Consider the following 17,086-nt stretch of genomic DNA (forward strand, 5'->3'; position numbering starts at 1 on the left):
GCAAAGCCCTAGGTCTAATCTAATAAATAAATAAATGAAAAAAAAATCCAAGCCTGGTGGCACATTCCTGTAATCTTAGCATTCAAATGGTGGAGGCAATAAAATCAGTTGTTCAAGGCCAGCCTGGGCTGCATGAAGCCAATACCAAAATAAAAACAAAAAATTAAAAATCCAAGCATGCTGGCTCATGCCCTTGATACCAGCATTTAGAAAGCAGAAGCAGGCATATCCAGACATATCTCTATGAGTTTGAGGCTAGCTAGCCTGGTCTATATCCAGGCTAGCCAGAGCTACATAGAACATGTAAAAGAAAGTGGGGGGGGGGGGAAGGGAGGAGTGGAGTGGAGATATAACTCTGTAGATAAAGTATTTGCTGTGCACACGGATTTCAAGTTAGATAGATTTCCAGCGCCCATATAGAAATCCAGTCCTAGCAGTGCATACCTATAACCCTAGGACTATGAGAAGCGGGTAGTTCCTAAGGGCTTCTGGCCAGCGAGCCTAGCCAAATCAGTGAACCCAGATTTTGACATACTTTCTCTTCAAAACTAATTGTGAACACCAGGCAACACGGCCCACAGAATCAACTAAGCAGGGCTCTTTGGGACTCACAGAAACTGAAGCAGCAATCACAGACCCTGTATGGGTCTGCCCTAGGTCCTCTGCCGATATGTTATAGTTGTTTAGCTTGAGGGTTTTCTGGGACTCCTAACAGTGGGAGTGGGGGTGTCTCTGACTCTTTTTCCTGTTCTTGGAACTTTTTTCCTCCTACTGGGTTGCTTCATCCAGCTTTAATATGAGGGTTTGTGCCTAGTCTTGTTGCATCTTGTTATGTCTTATTTGGTTGATATCCCTGGGAGGCCTGCTCTTTTCTGAAGGGAAACAGGAGCAGAGGGAGATGGAAAGAGTAGGGGAGAGGAACCTGAAGACAGGATGCAGTGCATGAGAGAAGAGTAAATAAAGAGAAACAAAACACTAAGGTTTAGCACAATAATGAAAGACACTTCCCATCAACTTTTGGCCTCTACATGTGCATACACACACACAAAGTACACATGTGCACACACATACACACACAAACCGTTGCATAGATTTATTTGGTCTATACTTACTAAACACCTTTCAGAAAGTATCAGCAGCATGTAAAATATAGCAGCATATAATATAGACAAGCTCTCTACTTTGTGGTGCTTAGTATTATGAGGATAATATATTAAATAAATAACTGTGATATATAATTGCAACTTAGTGCTTTAAAGGAAAAACAGGATATTCTGAAATTGGAGCTAATTTCAAAGAGGTGAGGTCAGAAAAATAAGGTCAATTTAAAATTTTAAGCATTCTAAATATTTTCATATCACATATTTCCATAGATATAGAAAGGGGCATGATTATTCTTTTATAACTTGTTGATTTCATTCTAGAGATAGATAATTTTGAAAATATTTATCCACAGGCACACAGGATCCATAAGAGTTCAATGCTTTAATTGATGTCTGAAAAGGAAAACATTTACCCATTCATGTAGCGTGCCATCAGCAGCACCAGGACGTGTGCACAAGTATGCTGGCCCACCCATTGCCCTCCTCAGTTATGATGAGAAACTGTAGATAAAATATCTCAGTCCCATTCTGCATAAACTTGTGTCTGGGTTAAGGAGAGGTGTTTACTGAGTAGTCAGTTCATTGAAGGAACATGTAGACAGAAACAAGAATATTCTTTGATGGGTGGGTCAAATAACTATAAAACCTTTTAGTAGACTGGGATAAAAGAACCTCAGCTGGAGTTAGTGAAAATATAAAGGAAAGTGTAGTTAAGAGTGTACTGCTAGCTGGGTGGTGGTGGCACACGCCTTTAATCCCAGCACTTGGGAGGCAGAGGCAGGCGGATATCTGTGAGTTCGAGACCAGCCTGGTCTACAAGAGCTAGTTCCAGGACAGGCTCCAAAGCCACAGAGAAACCCTGTCTCTAAAAACCAAAAAAAAAAAGAGAGAGAGAGAGAGTATACTGCTAAATATGGCTCTAGTGGGTTTTAAGGCCCATTTTTATTTATGGTTTTTATTTACTTATTCCTGTGTCTATTTTTGCTTTATAATTATCTAAATATTGGAATTAGAAGCCATAGGCACTAGAGTGAGCCCCTAAAAGAATGCTGGAGATAAACTCTGTCTCGAGTAAACGTATAGTGAATTAGAAAGGGAAAGAAAGTATTAAGCCTTTTGAGATTTCTGTAACAAATCAGAAATAGGCAAATATTTATGGCTGTGTAGTTTCATCTTAATGCAAGAGTGACTGAAAGAGAGACTTACACTCGTGGGTGCAGTTATTTGTTAAGTTGAAGTACTTAGCCAAGGCTGGTAGTACACATCTCTAATCCCAGGCAAAAGCAGGCTATACACTGAAACCATCTCAAAAAATAATAATTTTAATAATAATAATAAAATGCATGTATTTTGGACATTCTGAGGGATATAAATTCTGATGTGCAAATAAAAATGTTAGTGAAATAATTTTTAATTTCATCTAAAATCAAGAGTTAATGTAGATGGATGGTGTATGCTCACTTTAGAAACTAAAGGTATTCTAGAAGAGGACCTGGAAATGGTTCTGTCAGGCAAGTGCCACACAACCATGAGGACCTAAGTTCAGATCCCCAGCACTCATTAAAAGCCAGGCTCATCAGTATAGTGTGTAACTCCAGTGCTGGGAGAGTGAAGGAGGGGTCTGTAAGCTCATTGACCAGCCAGCCTCTTAGGTTTAGCCTTTCTGGTTCCCTTTTTCCATGTTTTACTGTACTATGTGTATGTACATTATTGGCTAGGTTCTACATGTGAGAGAGAACATGTGGTTTATTTTTTTTTGAGATTGTGTGATCTCACTTAATATTCTACATTAATTTCGTCACATGCAAAAAATGTAAAATAATTTTGACACTGATAACTTCTATTAGCTACATGCTTTAATAGTAAGGAGCCTAGCCAGTTTGGATGTTCACCTTCCTAGATATGGACGGAGGGGGGAGGACCTAGGACTTACCACAGGGCAGAAAACCCTGACTGCTCTTTGGACTGGAGAGGGAGGAGGAAAGGAGTGGGGGGAGGGGGAGAAGGGTGGGAGGAGGGGGAGAAGGGTGGGAGGAGGGGGAGGGAAATGGGAGGCTGGGAGGAGGTGGAAACTTGTTTTTATTTTTTCTCCTTTTCTCAATAAAAAAAAAGAAAAAAATAATCAAAAGAAGAAAAATTTTGTCTTAATAACTAAAATTTTAGGCTTGTGTGAAATGAGGTTAACAAGAGTATTTTGCTTTCAGCCTTTTTAAAAAATTTCCTCCCAGTTCTTAGTCCCAGTGCAAAAATCTCCAAATCAGGAGAAAGGGGTAGAGGAACTCATAATTGTGCAAATAAATTAAGCATTCCATGCTTTACTACAGTTAATATGCTTCTGCATTTAATTCTCTCAATAGCCATATCAGAAAAATAGTATTTCAATTTACCATAGAGGAGATGGAAGATTTCTAGAGATGTTCAGTGGCTTAGGTCACATGGTTAGTTTATAAACAGGGCTAGGATTCAGATATTCTCATATTTTGCTATGTATTAGGTTGCTTATCTTGCTTGTTTGTTTAATCTGTATACTTTAAAAGCTCCTTATTTAATTGTAATGAGTTCATTTAGAAATAAAACAAGACGTTTTTCTTTTTTCTCTTTTTTTTAAAAAAAAAAAAAGATGAAACTTTACCTGAACCTTTCATTTAAGGATGAACGTGAAGCCAGAGAGAACGTGAAGAGAGAGCAAGATGAGGCCTATCGCCTTTCCCTGGAAGCTGATAGGGCAAAGGTAGGTTTGGTCCAGTGTCAACTAGAATGTAGGACTGAGTCCTAAATAGTCTTTGGTTGTCTGAATGCCCCCCCCTCCATCATTTGACACCCTAAAAAATGTTAAATTTTCTTTAGGGAAAGCTAGGTTTGTTAACAGAAAATAATTCTACCCATGATTCTCATTTATTTTGACGAAATAAGTTGTGTCAGAATAATAAAAATGATAACAAAATGAGCCTAGTATCTGTTTTATAATTAGTGTTTGGTAGAACCCAACAGCGCTTTTTACATTTACTTTCTACCGTGTTTGGGTGACGATGTTGTGTCTGTGGAGGTCAGAGGATGCCTTGAAGGAGTCAGTTTTCTCCTTCCACCATGCAGGTTCCAGGAATCTAACTCAGGGTGCTAGGTGTGGAGGCAGGCACCCTTCCTGCTGCATCCCTCACCTGCCCAGATGTTCAGTTGAGTTCTGTGAGTGACCACTGTGCTGTTGGGTTTGGAAACAATGACTTGGTCTGTGCTTCGTGAGCCACATGCTGCCATATTGGGTACGAAGAAGCCTTGTTTGTGTCCTCAGACAAAGACTGATAACTTGGTAAAATGGCTTCAGTCAAGACCATGGCCTGTTTTCCCCTTAGGCAAGTCCCCACAAGGCATCAAAGAAGCACTGAATTTATGGGTGTTCGTGAACTGGAGGTTCAGTGGGGGGAAAAATATCTTTCCAGCTTTTTTGAAGACCCAGCACATAGGAATGTGCTGGGAAAGCTTTCCTCTAGGTGATCTGATGAACTACAGAGGGGAGGGAGAAGGGCAAGCTCTTGTCCAGAGCGTGTGAGGGTGTAACGAAACACTGTTGTGACCAAAACTTGAGATTTGTGCCAGAGTGTAAGCAGAAAGGATCAAAATTTAGGGACAAGAGAAATGTTTGGGGGTGGGGTTAGTGGTGGTTTGATTTGGTTTGGTTTTGTTTGGTTTTAGAGACAGACTCTGTCTTTTTGACTGATCTTTAACTTGCTATATAGCCAAGAACCACCCTAAACTTCTGATCCTTCTGCTGCCACCTCCAGAGTACTTGGATCCACACATGTGCCACCATGCTCTGTTCATGCTTTGTGGTGCCTGGGTTCAAACCAGAACTTCATATATACTAGGCAAGCATGCTGCCAACTCGGCTATATATGCCTAGCCTCTGAAGGCTCTTAAATGCCTCCTTACACAGAGCCAACTATGTTGTTTGACCAAGAATCCAGCATATCAGAAAACTTCTTTCTGCAGTTTTCCATTTCCATTTTTAGTCTAGAAAGAAATATTGCTGTTACCACACTTCCTGTGAACATTATGTTGAATAAGCTCTTTAGATATAACTTGTTCCCCCCTTTTCCCTTTTTTCCCCCAGAGTAGAAGCCACCCAATAATACATGTAATACAATAAAAAAAACAACCCTTATACTGGAATTCAATACTATCAAACATTTATCACAATCCTATATGAGCTTGATTCCTTTGTTTTATTATTTTTGTTTAAGTGTTTATTAATATTTGTTCTTGTCCAAATATCAACAGAGAGAAGCTCATGAGAGAGAGATGGCAGAACAGTTTCGTTTGGAGCAGATTCGCAAAGAGCAAGAAGAGGAACGAGAGGTAGAACATGATTTCAGAAGAAAATTCTGTTGTATTTGATAGTGAGGCTATTAGTATTTTTTTAAAACACATTTTTCTGGGCCAGTTTTTGTTTGAGAGACCTAGCCTGTCTTTAAAAGAATTATTCAGTTCTAGTATATGGAACTCTTAGAAAAAACTTAATCGGGTACAATTAGATTCATGGTTTTCTTTTATCTTTGTTTTCTGTCCCTATTTGTTGTCTTAAATTAGGCTCATCCTATCATTCTTAGAGTTTCTTACCCTGAGAATGTAACAACTGTTTTCCTTTCCCCAGACTTTACCCATTAGACAATTACAGTGCTACTTCTGTAATGCATTAGGCCCCTAGATGTGTTCAACTGATATTGTCCTTTTGAGTTTATGTCTGTATCAGTATAGAGAACGTCTGTGCTCACTCACTGTGTGCCTCACAATCTCAGTAGATAGCGGTGCACATGTGGGGTCTGGGCTGCTCTGCTCCACTGTCTTTAGAATGCAGAATTACGTTGCTAGAATAGTAAACGTGATAGATGGCTGTCTAAGAACAGTAGGAATAAGGAGCAGCATCAGGTGATTCTTTCACTGCAGGGGACTTAGAATGCTTTTCTAGGCATGAGGTCAATAACGTGATTGACTTGTTAAAAAGAAGAAGTTATCTGACAAGTTCTGAAAAGCCTACAGGTCTAACTGAGAAATTGTGTTACTTATCATTCTTGGTAAAAGGTACCAGAATTTTTTTGTTCACGTATTTCACCCTTGTTTTACTCTGGACGTGTCTACACTGCTAGTGGCCAGCAGATAGCCTGCCTATTTTTACTTACTTATCTTTTTCTTGTTTTATTTTCTTTTTTCTTTTTTTTTCAAGCTAGTACTCTGCCCCCAAATTAAAAAATAACAACAATGACAACAACAAGAATTTATAGAACACAGCAAGGGAAACAAATGATAATAAAATGTTTTCTACCTACAACAACAAATTAAATCTTAGGGCTATATTACATGTCTGCAAATAAGAGGAAATCAACATGGAAAAGAATGTAGTAAGTGGCATAGGATGAATAAAAGCAAAATATTTTAGGAATAACTAACAGAAAAAAGTCTTTCATAGCTTTAATAATCAGAAAATATATGAAGAGGTAGTATTTGAGCCAGGTCTTGAATGATGTGTAAAATTAATTATCATCCATGCTCTGATACTTCCTGAGTGTCTGCTACTTACACAAACCCTGATCTCGTTGTACTGCATCTGTCCCGTACAACTCTGCTAGCTGCTTTGGATGTGCTTATTCAGTAATCATGAGAGCAAGGCAGAAGGTTAGAGATATCTCTTTACAAGAGAAATGAAAATGAAAGAAAAGTAAGAAAAATGAAGCTCAGTGGGTCATTTGTAGAGCTAGAAACAGCTGAGATTCTCATCTAGATCCTTGTGACTATGGAACTCATGCCCTCCCACATACTCCATTCTAGTCTAAGCCATGTGTCATTGTGTGTGTCTGTAGTAGTCATATATTAGAAATTTGCTAGACTTTAGATACAGAGAATTCTCCACTGTCCCTTTAAACTAGTTCAAGGAATGCTAATGCTGAGATGACTCATCAAGGAAAGGTTGAACATACAGTCTTGATCAGAAGTTAGGTCACCTGACTTTCCATAGTAACACTGACAGCCTTCTAAGTAGAAATCACAGTCCATATTATTACATTGAGAAACAAGAGGAGTTTGTTATTTCTATTGTCTCTGGTATTTCAAGACCCTTTACAAACTTGAACAGTAAAATCGCCTTATTCACAAGAAAATTCCCGAGTAGTTGATCTCATTTTTCTCTAAGCAACCGTTAGAATGAAATTAGTGAAATATATAAAGATATATTGATCCAGCCCTTGACCATAATAAAAAAGAGTAATGGGTATTCTGAAAGAAAAAAAACAAATATTACAACAGAAACCTTTTTTAAAAAAAAATTATTTTTCTCTCATACAGTACATCCCAACAACAGATTCCCCTCCCAGTCTAAAATCAATTTTAAGTGACATGTATAAATACTTAAAATTCAAAGAATTTTAAAAAGAATGATAGATGTAAAATTATGGACAACTGGAAGAAGATAAACAAAAGGTGATATGGTCATGTTGACAAGAAACTCAAGAGGGGACCCAGTACATGTAATCAGAGTCTATTCATTTTCTCAAAGGGAGCCAGTTTCTTCTATGTTTCTCTTTAGCTAAAACAAAGAAAGATATGATCATTTCAAAGTCCCACTTTGACATGAGTTTAACATGAGGTAATATAACTAGTTTCTCTAAGGATACCATAGATTTTCCTACCCCAGAGCCTTAGAGTAGTGATTCCTCTAGTCCTCTAAGAGGAATCTGTGTGGCAAACATGTGGTCCACCAGAGCAATGATAGCAAGTCATTGTGACATCACCTGACAGATGTTTTCTTGTAATTCAAGCCATAAAGCCAAAGTGTATTTCACATATTTCTAGCAGTACAGTTTTAGGGGTGAGTCTTACAGTGCCTGTCGAATGTATAAACTATTGTCATCCAGGAAATCTTTCCTTGCCATTAAGTTTTTGGCAAGTAGAAAAAAGATTCTCCTGAAGTTTTTAATCTGTTGAGCAGATGTTTATCAATTTTTTTTTTGTTTTTTTTTTCTGTTTTGTTTTGTTTTTGTTTTCAAGACAGGATTTCCATGTGTAGCCCTGACTGTCCTGGAACTAGCTCTGTAGACCACACTGGCCTCGAACTCATAAAGATCCACCAGCCTCTGCCTACGAGTGCTGGGATTAAAGGTGTGTTCCGGCACTGCCCAGTTTATCAGTATTATTTTAAGTCATTTATAATTATAAATCGGTTGCTATGATTACTTACATAACTTACTATGTTATATTTGTAAGATATAGTCCAGCCCTCAAGGAGCTTATTATTTAGTGCAAGAAATGAACAAATATAAATAACTAGAAGAAAAGATAGTGTATATTATAAAATTATTAAGGCAAGAGGACTGAAAATGTGTGGAGGCAGGAGATGGGTCCAAAAGGTAAAAAGGCACAAGAAAGACTTCACTGAGGGGCAGGGTAGCCAGGTATCCATCTTTATATGAAGCAGAGTAACACTCTGATTGAGTTAATGATTGGATGGCGGGCCAGGGGCAGGCTTTCATTGTGAATAAATGGAGAAGGCACATTTTACTAAAGAACACTAACTACATAGACAAACATAGACAACAGTTCACTTTTGGAACTTATGCTTAAAGGGCCACATTTTGAAGAATTGATGATGAAAAAGAATTTGACAAAATTGAGTTTTATTAGTTTTTTTCAAATTATACTTTTTCCCGACTACCCAAAATTGTTTTCTTTAAAGCTTTGATGTCTCCTGTAGTAGAAAACATTAAATAATGTTAAAGGCAAAAAAACCAGAAATTATATTAGAAGCCTTGACAAGTTCACTTGAGACTTTTATTGCCACCCCATCGTCTCCACTTGCATTGCTAATAAATATCACAAACTTCGTCTGTCTAAAATCTTAAAACTGATCTCACACTTCCCACCCAAACCTGCCTTCTGTTCTTTCTGGCCTTGCTTAGTAAATGGAAAATCTTTCAGTATTTTGAGCACAAACCTTGGTATCTTGCGTGACTTCTTTCACATTCATATTAATAGTTATATGTTTTGACCTACTTTAAAAATACTTCCCAAATTCAAATGTTTCTCCACTGACTGCTACTACCAAACTTAACCAACGACCACCTAACTTGAGTCCATGCTTCTATTTTTACCTTCCACAATCTTAATGAATCCTTTAAAAAAAATAATCATTGTGTTGTGCTTCTTAACTTCACACTCTATATAAGAGCTAACATCTTACCTTGATCTCAGTTGTTTCTCTGTAGAATTTTGCCTAGAAACTGACAGACTGTTCCTGAAGTGTATATGAAGAAGAAATAGAACTGGAATCGTCAAAACTGATGAAAAAAAGAACAAAATTGGAGGGCATGCTGTCAGAATTCAAGACTTTATAAAACACAGGAGAAAAGGTCTTCAAGACCTTAGGTTAGGTAGCTCTGACACCAAAGTCATGATCCATAAAATAATAAGTCTCAGGGCTGGAGAGATGACTCAGTGGTTAAGAGTACAGTCTATTGTTCAGAGGACCTGGGCTCAGTTCCCAGATCCCATGGTAGGCAGTTCTCAAGTACCTGTAAGTCTGGCTTACAGAGGGTCCGATGCCCTTCTGGCCTCTGTGGGCAGCTCCACTCATATGCTCATACCTAAACACAGACGTAAAATATAACCTTTTTTATTTTAAGAAAACTGCCATGGGATAATGCTTTTGTACACTGTAAAAATATGTCACTTGTATTGGTTTAATAAAACACTGATTGGCCAGTAGCCAGGTAGGAAGTATAGGCAGGGTGATCAGACTAGGAGAATTCTGAGAAGGGGAAAGGCAGAGATGCAGTCACCAGTCAGTTGCAGAGGGAACAAGATGAGAATGCCTCACTGATTAAAAACTAACAAACCATGTGACTAAACTTAGATAAGAATTACACGTTAATTTAAGTTGTAAGAGCTAGTTAATAATAAGCCTGAGCTAATAGGCCAAACAGTTTATAATTAATATAAGCCTCTGTGTGTTCCTTTGGGACTAAATGGCTGTGGGACCAAGTGGGACAGGGCTTCTGTGTACAGAAGACTAACTAGGACTTTATTAGAATTAAAATTCTGTGCATTGGGGATATCGATAAACAGTAAGGTGTTTCCCTCACAAATACAAAGCCCTGGGTTAAGTACCCAGTACCACACATATGCCCAAGCTTTCTCAAGCTGAATATATTCAAAATGTACATTTGTTTCCCTCTACCCTTCTGCATTCTGTTCCAGTCACATTGCTGTTGTACTGTTCTTTAGCATACCAGTCCCAGAGCCTTGATGTTTGTTCACTGTGCCTCCTACCTGTAATATTTTTGACCCAATTGCTGATGTGGCTTCCACTCTTGTTAGGCTTTTTCTTACTGTGGCTTACAGTGTTGTAAACTGTGGCCTTCCTCCATTGTTCCAGCATTCCCCCTCTCTGTGTAATTAATGTATTGTGTGTAGTAGTAAGAGCGGCGGGGCTGCGTCCCCGGCACCCGGCCGCCCACATGGCTAGCTCTAGCTTATGCCCCGAAATAATTACACGGAAACTGTATTCTTTTAAACATCGCTTGGCCCATTATATTTAGCCTTTTCTCGGCTAACTCTCGCACCTGGACTAGCCCATTTCTAATAATCTGTTTAGCCCACGATCTGGCTTACCAGGAATGATCTTAACCTGCGTCTGCCTGGAGTGGGAGAATCATGGCGACTCCTTGACTCAGCTTCTTTCTCCCAGCCTTCTGTTCTGTTTACTCCTCCCACCTATGTTTTAACCTATGAGGCCAAGCAGTTTCTTTATTACTTAACCAATGAAATTAACACAAAACAGAAGACTCTCCCCCCATCAATTGTGTGATTAATAGGCACATGTTTTCTTGCCTTGGTGTTTGTCTTCACCCTACTGAAAGATGAAGCTCCATTTAAGCAGAATTTTTTTGTGCTTTTTTTTTTCCTTTGCTCTTTTTCAGTCATCTAAAACAGTGCCTAACATAGGAAAATACTCAGCAAGAATTCATGGAATTAATGTTAGCTTTAGACTGTTTAACATTGCAAATTATTATTTGCTACATACTTACTAATAAAAGGCTAAAATATAATGTACATATATTTTTTGCATGTGTGTATGCAAATGTATTAAGCCAGTCTTTGAGTATGGTTAAAAAGGTTTGGTGAAAGAATATATTTTGTTTCCTTTTTTTTTAAAAAAAAAAATATTTTTGGTCTTTAGAGACAGGGTTTCTCTGTCTAGCACTGGCTGTCCTGAAGCTCACTCTGTAGACCAGACTGGCCTCAAACTCACAGAGATTTGCCTGTCTCTGCCTTGCAAGTGCTGGGATCAACTGTGTGCACCACTACCCATGAAATTGTGATTTTTATGTCTGTTTTCAGTGCCTAATTTTAATTCATAAAATGTCTCCATTTCTCATTGTTCAGATATAAATGCTTTAAGTAAAAAGATATTTTTAACTGTTCTTAAGAATAGTTCATATTTCTTAAACCAGCTTTATTTTATCAGAAACCTAAAATAATGCAAATAAAGAAAACCCCTATATTTATTGAGCAAACTAAATGAAGTTCAACAGTGCTGTTTACAATGACTGTTTGAGTTTAGGTGTCCTTTATGTCATTGTTTTAAAACAGTGTTTGCTTACACAAGTCCTTTGGATTTAGTATATTTGAGACTGGGCTACTGCTGTATTTTTGTTCTTTTTGCCAATGAAACTGTTGGTTATTTAGAAGCAGGGCAGTAGTGAACTTATCTATTATTTCTTCATTGTTTTCCACATTGGTCCACTAGTGTGGGATATCTGAGGTTTGCTTTCATTGTGCAGAAAAGCCATGGAGACTGCTTATATTGAAGAGCAGATACAGTCTGCTCAATGACTAAACTAATGGGCTACTGTTGTCTGTTCTTCTATTATAATCCCTGAGTTCAGACAGTAATGTAACATCTGTTGCCTCACAGGAAATGTCAAAAGAAAGCAAACTGGCAGGTGGGTAAAGAGAAAGCAGGAAAAGCAGGAAACACTGAATTATGTTCTGATTTGATGTAAAAGGAATAATTGTAACATCAGTAGTAGCAACTGTCCTTAATTGTTCACAGTGTTAGGTTCAACCTGAGACACTTGTTACCAGCTAAGTGCTGGCTAGGTAGCAGCACTAAGCATCTTTAAATACAACTGTGTTTTATACAAGGACTTTGTAAGGAAAATGTAACTTTGGGAATCAAACTCAGTCAGTGTGCATGGTAGGCAGGTGCTCGACCACTAAGCTATGATACTCTTGGCCCTGACGATTTTTCTTATATGTGTAGTCAGAAGGGCTATTACTTATATTTTTTTCTCTGTCTGTCATAGTTGGAAGCCTGCATTCCTGATGATGTTATAGCCTTTTTAATGTATTTCTTTTGTTAGGTGGCACATGTGGAAGTCAAAGGACAACACACAGAAGTCAGTGCTTTCCTTCCACCATGTAGGTTCCAGGGATCGAACTCAGGTCATCAAACTTGGGCAGCAAGTGCCTTTCCTTATTGAGTCATCTCATTTGCTCAGAATAATGGTTTTTAAAATTAGGTCTTGGAAGTCAGGATAGTGACAGCCTTTGAAGACCAGGAGCATGTGGGAAAAGGACATAGTTCTAAGATACTTGATCGGTGCAAGTTTTATAGCTATATCAGTGCTCTAAATATTTACCAAGTTACACACAATGCTTAGGCAGTTTTGCTTATGTATGCTACTTTAATAAAATACATAAGCAGTTTCACATACATTGCTAAACAAAAATATAAAGCTTAATATATTAATAACACCTGTTCACATATTGTAAATAAAATAAAATGCATGCTTTTCTAAAGACATGCATAAAATTAATAGAGATTATCTAGGGTGAAGAAGTTCTTGAAAATAGTACTAGCTACATAAGATTGTGAATGTACTTAATGCCACTGAAGTATACACTTAAAAACAATTTAAATAAGGGCAGGCCAGATGGCTCAGCAGGTAAAGGTGCATGCCACCAAACTTTATAACCTGAGCTCAATCCCCCAGAACCTACATACTGAAGGGAGAGGACCAGTTCCTGCAAGTTGTTGTTTGGTATCCACATACATACAGTGGTACTCAGGCACCCACGTATACATGCATAACATACAAAATAAATATATAAGTCTTGTTTTTAAAAAGTTGAAATGTTTTAATAAATTGATTTAAGCACTCACATATCATAATTAGTTTTCAGTTTTATTTTTTTCTACTTTCTCCCTCACCCACTCTCCATAATTCTATCTATGCCCTGTTTTAACACTCAATTTTTAATCTACTTAGGCCATCCGACTCTCCTTAGAACAAGCCCTGCCTCCAGAGCCAAAGGAAGAAAATGCTGAGCCTGTTAGCAAGTTGCGAATCCGAACCCCCAGTGGCGAGTTCCTGGAGCGGCGTTTCCTGGCCAGCAGTAAGCTCCAGATTGTCTTTGATTTCGTGGCTTCCAAAGGATTTCCATGGGACGAATTCAAGCTACTGAGCACCTTTCCTAGGAGAGATGTAAGTTCCCTTCCTATCTCAAAGAGTGCTTTCAGCTCATGGGGGCCAGAAGGAGGCTGTGAAAAGCCAAATGATAAAGGCTACTTACTGTAAAATACCCAAAGTCTTTCTTGGTTCTGTACAGTTCCCTCCTCAGCCTGTGGAGCGTGGGTTTCCTAGGCCAGCAAATGTATCTAGAGACCTATATTTAAAAAAAAAAAAAGATGCTAGATCTTTCTTCTGTTGCTTTTTAAGTGTATACTTATCCTAACAGGCTATCCTAAAGTCTCATTTATATATCTCAGGGTATGACTATGAATTGTGCTTAATAGATTCATTATTAGAACAGGATCAACACAAGTACAGGTTCACTAAGAATGCATTATGTTAAGCAAAGATTACTCTATTATTTGATCGTCTTACCAGCCTTGAGGACTGTCATCTGTAGTCATAGTACGTCTGTATTATAGCAAGATACTTAATAATATTATTTTATTCTGGGCAAAGTAATTAATTAGGTTCACTGATGATTAAGTGGTTATGAACAGAAGATGTTGTCTATCGTCTCCATTGAGGGAACTGACAAACTGTGTATTTATTCCTTTCCTATATACCATATTATTTAACAATATAAATTAATATCAGATTTTTAGATTGTGAAAAATAATATCTAAACAACTTAAAAATATTGAAACTATAGACAAAGTAAAGCTACTGGATTTTATGGAAATATATAGAGGTGCATACTTTTAGCAGTGTGATTGAATTAAGATAAATATATACTAGCAATGTACTATGAATGCTAACAGAAAAGGTAACTGCATTTTTAGAGGTGTAAGCCCAGCTAGATACTAACTAAATGGTCCTCTTCAACAGTACAATAAAATAAACTGAACTCGACGCTAAAGTAAACTACCCTATTATAATGTAGGCCCCTTGGAGAAGTTAAAAATTCTTAACAGTCTAGTCCCTTACTTTAGTTCCAACCTTACTTCCATCAGCAGGAGATGGGAGATTGCTCACTATTCAATAAAGGCACGGACACCCTTGTGCTGCTGTGCTTCATATACTCTTAACGTCTCCTGTTTGAACTCACGTTTTAATGCCGAGCTCTGTGGAGCCCTCCCTTTCATTGCAAGCTATGTATCATTACAGCTTGTGCACTCTTTCCTCGATAGCACTTGCCTTGTTGTTTGATAATGACTAGAGACAGTCATATCCCATCCACATCCCTCACAGCTACAGTTCTTACCACAGTGCCTCATCTGTGAACTTCAGTAACTGTTGTCAAATATAGGTAGCCTCAGACTCTCCTAAGTCTCCTGTTCCTTAGTGACAAAGGCTATTCCAATTCAGAACAGATGCCCTAGGCCCACCCAGATTCCAATCCTAAACCCAGAAAGCCCAGGACCCTAGGCCGCCTAGAGTCATAGATGATCTGAGAGTTAATGGCACTTCATCCCTCTCTGAATGCTCTTTCAAGTCGAATGACTAGTGTTTTTACAAAGCTGCTCTGTAATAGCCATCTGTGTCTGCAAGGATTAGAATCTAATTTGTAAAAGTCATCTTAAATTACAGCCAAACTAAAGACTGTTAAAAAGCACATCTTAAGTCCTTGCCTCTTTAATAACAAATAATGTGAGACTTAACTATAGGAGTCTTATTGTGTCTTGAGCCCTTTCTCCACAAAGCAGAGGCTGATTTCTCACCAGAGGATCTATTAAATGCCCTTCTGCGCCCTTGTCTCCCCCCACAATGAAAACATTACTTCATATTAAGATTTCCCAGCTGTCCAAGTATTTGCTGAATGTCTGCCGGCTATTATACTTCTGAACTGAGCACTGTGGGATAACCAAAGTAGCAGCAGGCATCAGGCCTTCCCCAGTACAGCCGGTTGTCAAAATGGTTTCAGAGTGGGTTCTGTTTGCGTTTTTGTTAGTGAAAGTCACTAGGAAAAAGGAAATATTTCCTTCCAGAGCTTGAGTCAGTGCCGCAGACTTCACTGTCCCATTTGCCCTGTGAATATGAGTCCTAAAAGGTGAGTAATGGCACTGAGCCTAGTTCCCATCTGAATCTGTAGTGGCCCAGATGCAGGTCTTTGCTAGAAAACCCTGTCACTCATGCTGCTTGGTGTAAGGTTATCAGTGTCACTCTCCCTTCCTTTCCTCTGCCACTTCCTATGCCCTCACTTTCTTCCTTTCCCGCTCTCACCTTTCAGTTCCTAGTTTACATCTGGCATCTCCTTCCCTTTCCTTCTATTCTTTCTATTCTTTCTTGTTACTTTATCCCACATCTCTTGCCTTCTTCTATTGTCAGCTCTTAATCACATTACTTGGAAGAATTCTACCTACAAATGGTAGGTTTGTTTCTATCTTTACAGTGACTAGAAGGTTCTAGGAAAAGACTGGGAGATTGCAAGCAAACTCCAGCACCTCTGTCCAACTTGTTCTATCTCTCTCTCTCTCTCTCTCTCTCTCTCTCTCTCTCTCTCTCTCTGTCTCTGTCTCTGTCTCTGTCTCTCTGTCTCTCTCTCTGTCTCTCTGTCTCTCTCTCTGTCTCTCTCTCTGTCTCTCTCTCTCTCTCTCTCTCTCTCTCTCTCTCTCTCTCTTTAGATGAGGCTGCCCCTGAACTCACAGATCCACCTGTCTCTGCCTCCCGGGAGCTGTGATTAAAGGTGTGCATTATCACTGCCCACTGCTTGCTTTCTCAAAACTACAACAAGTTTCCATATAAATTTAAATAGTTTTTGTTTGTGATTAATAAATCAGAGTAGCCTCCACTCTACAAAATAGAATGTGAGAATCCACTGAGCAGTAACAGGACTGTGGGTTCCATAAATTGGAAATGAGGAAACAGGATAATCAGGAGAGAGAGTGTGGAAAATGCTTGACTGTGTTACTTTTTGTCGGTGTTAAAGCAGAGAGCACATCCCTTTTCCTGACTCAGTTAGACTGGGATTCAGGGAAAGCATCTATTTAGTGATCTGTTTGTTTCCTTAAAAGTTTAGTTTGATTATGGATCATGGAACATGGGTGACTCCCCTTCAGTTTGTTGTACCCTTTAGGAGCTTAGTCACTTAGTGAGCAAGAACACATGGATCCCTGGGCTTCTTGTGCCAGCGTAGCCTACTGGGCAAACTCCAGGCCAGTGACAGGGCTCGTTTCAGAAGACGAGGTAGATAGTTCCTGAGGCACTGTGCTGGCTTTGTCAACTCGATACATCTGGAGTCATCTAGGAAAGGGGAACATCAGGTGAGGAACTACCTCCATCAGATTGGCCTCTAGACAAGCAGGTGGGGAATTTTCTTAATTAATGGTTGATGTGTGGCAGACAATGAGGATAGTATCAGCTCTGGACAGGTGGTCCTGGGTTGTGAAGGAAAGCAGTCTAAGTAGAGAAGGGGAGCAAGCAACAGTCCTCTCTAGCTTCCGCTTCAGTTCCTGCCTTTGAATTCCTGCCCTGGCTTGCCTT

General features: G+C 38.8%; 1 protein-coding gene across 2 annotated transcripts in view; it reads left to right on the forward strand.

Annotated features, from left to right (window-relative positions):
- Faf1 (Fas associated factor 1) overlaps positions 1-17,086 on the forward strand; it is a 294,143-nt gene that overhangs the window by 257,586 nt on the left and 19,471 nt on the right. Inside the window, exons 16-18 of one of the 2 annotated variants that reach the window (XM_075945095.1) lie at positions 3,724-3,834; positions 5,379-5,456; positions 13,421-13,636. In XM_075945095.1, coding sequence (XP_075801210.1) covers positions 3,724-3,834; positions 5,379-5,456; positions 13,421-13,636 — 405 coding nt within the window. The remainder of the gene's footprint in view (positions 1-3,723; positions 3,835-5,378; positions 5,457-13,420; positions 13,637-17,086) is intronic. The other variant, XM_075945094.1, reaches the window with a different exon arrangement.

Source organism: Microtus pennsylvanicus, chromosome 13, assembly GCF_037038515.1.
Source record: "Microtus pennsylvanicus isolate mMicPen1 chromosome 13, mMicPen1.hap1, whole genome shotgun sequence".
In the NCBI taxonomy this organism is placed as follows: Eukaryota; Metazoa; Chordata; class Mammalia; order Rodentia; family Cricetidae; genus Microtus; species Microtus pennsylvanicus.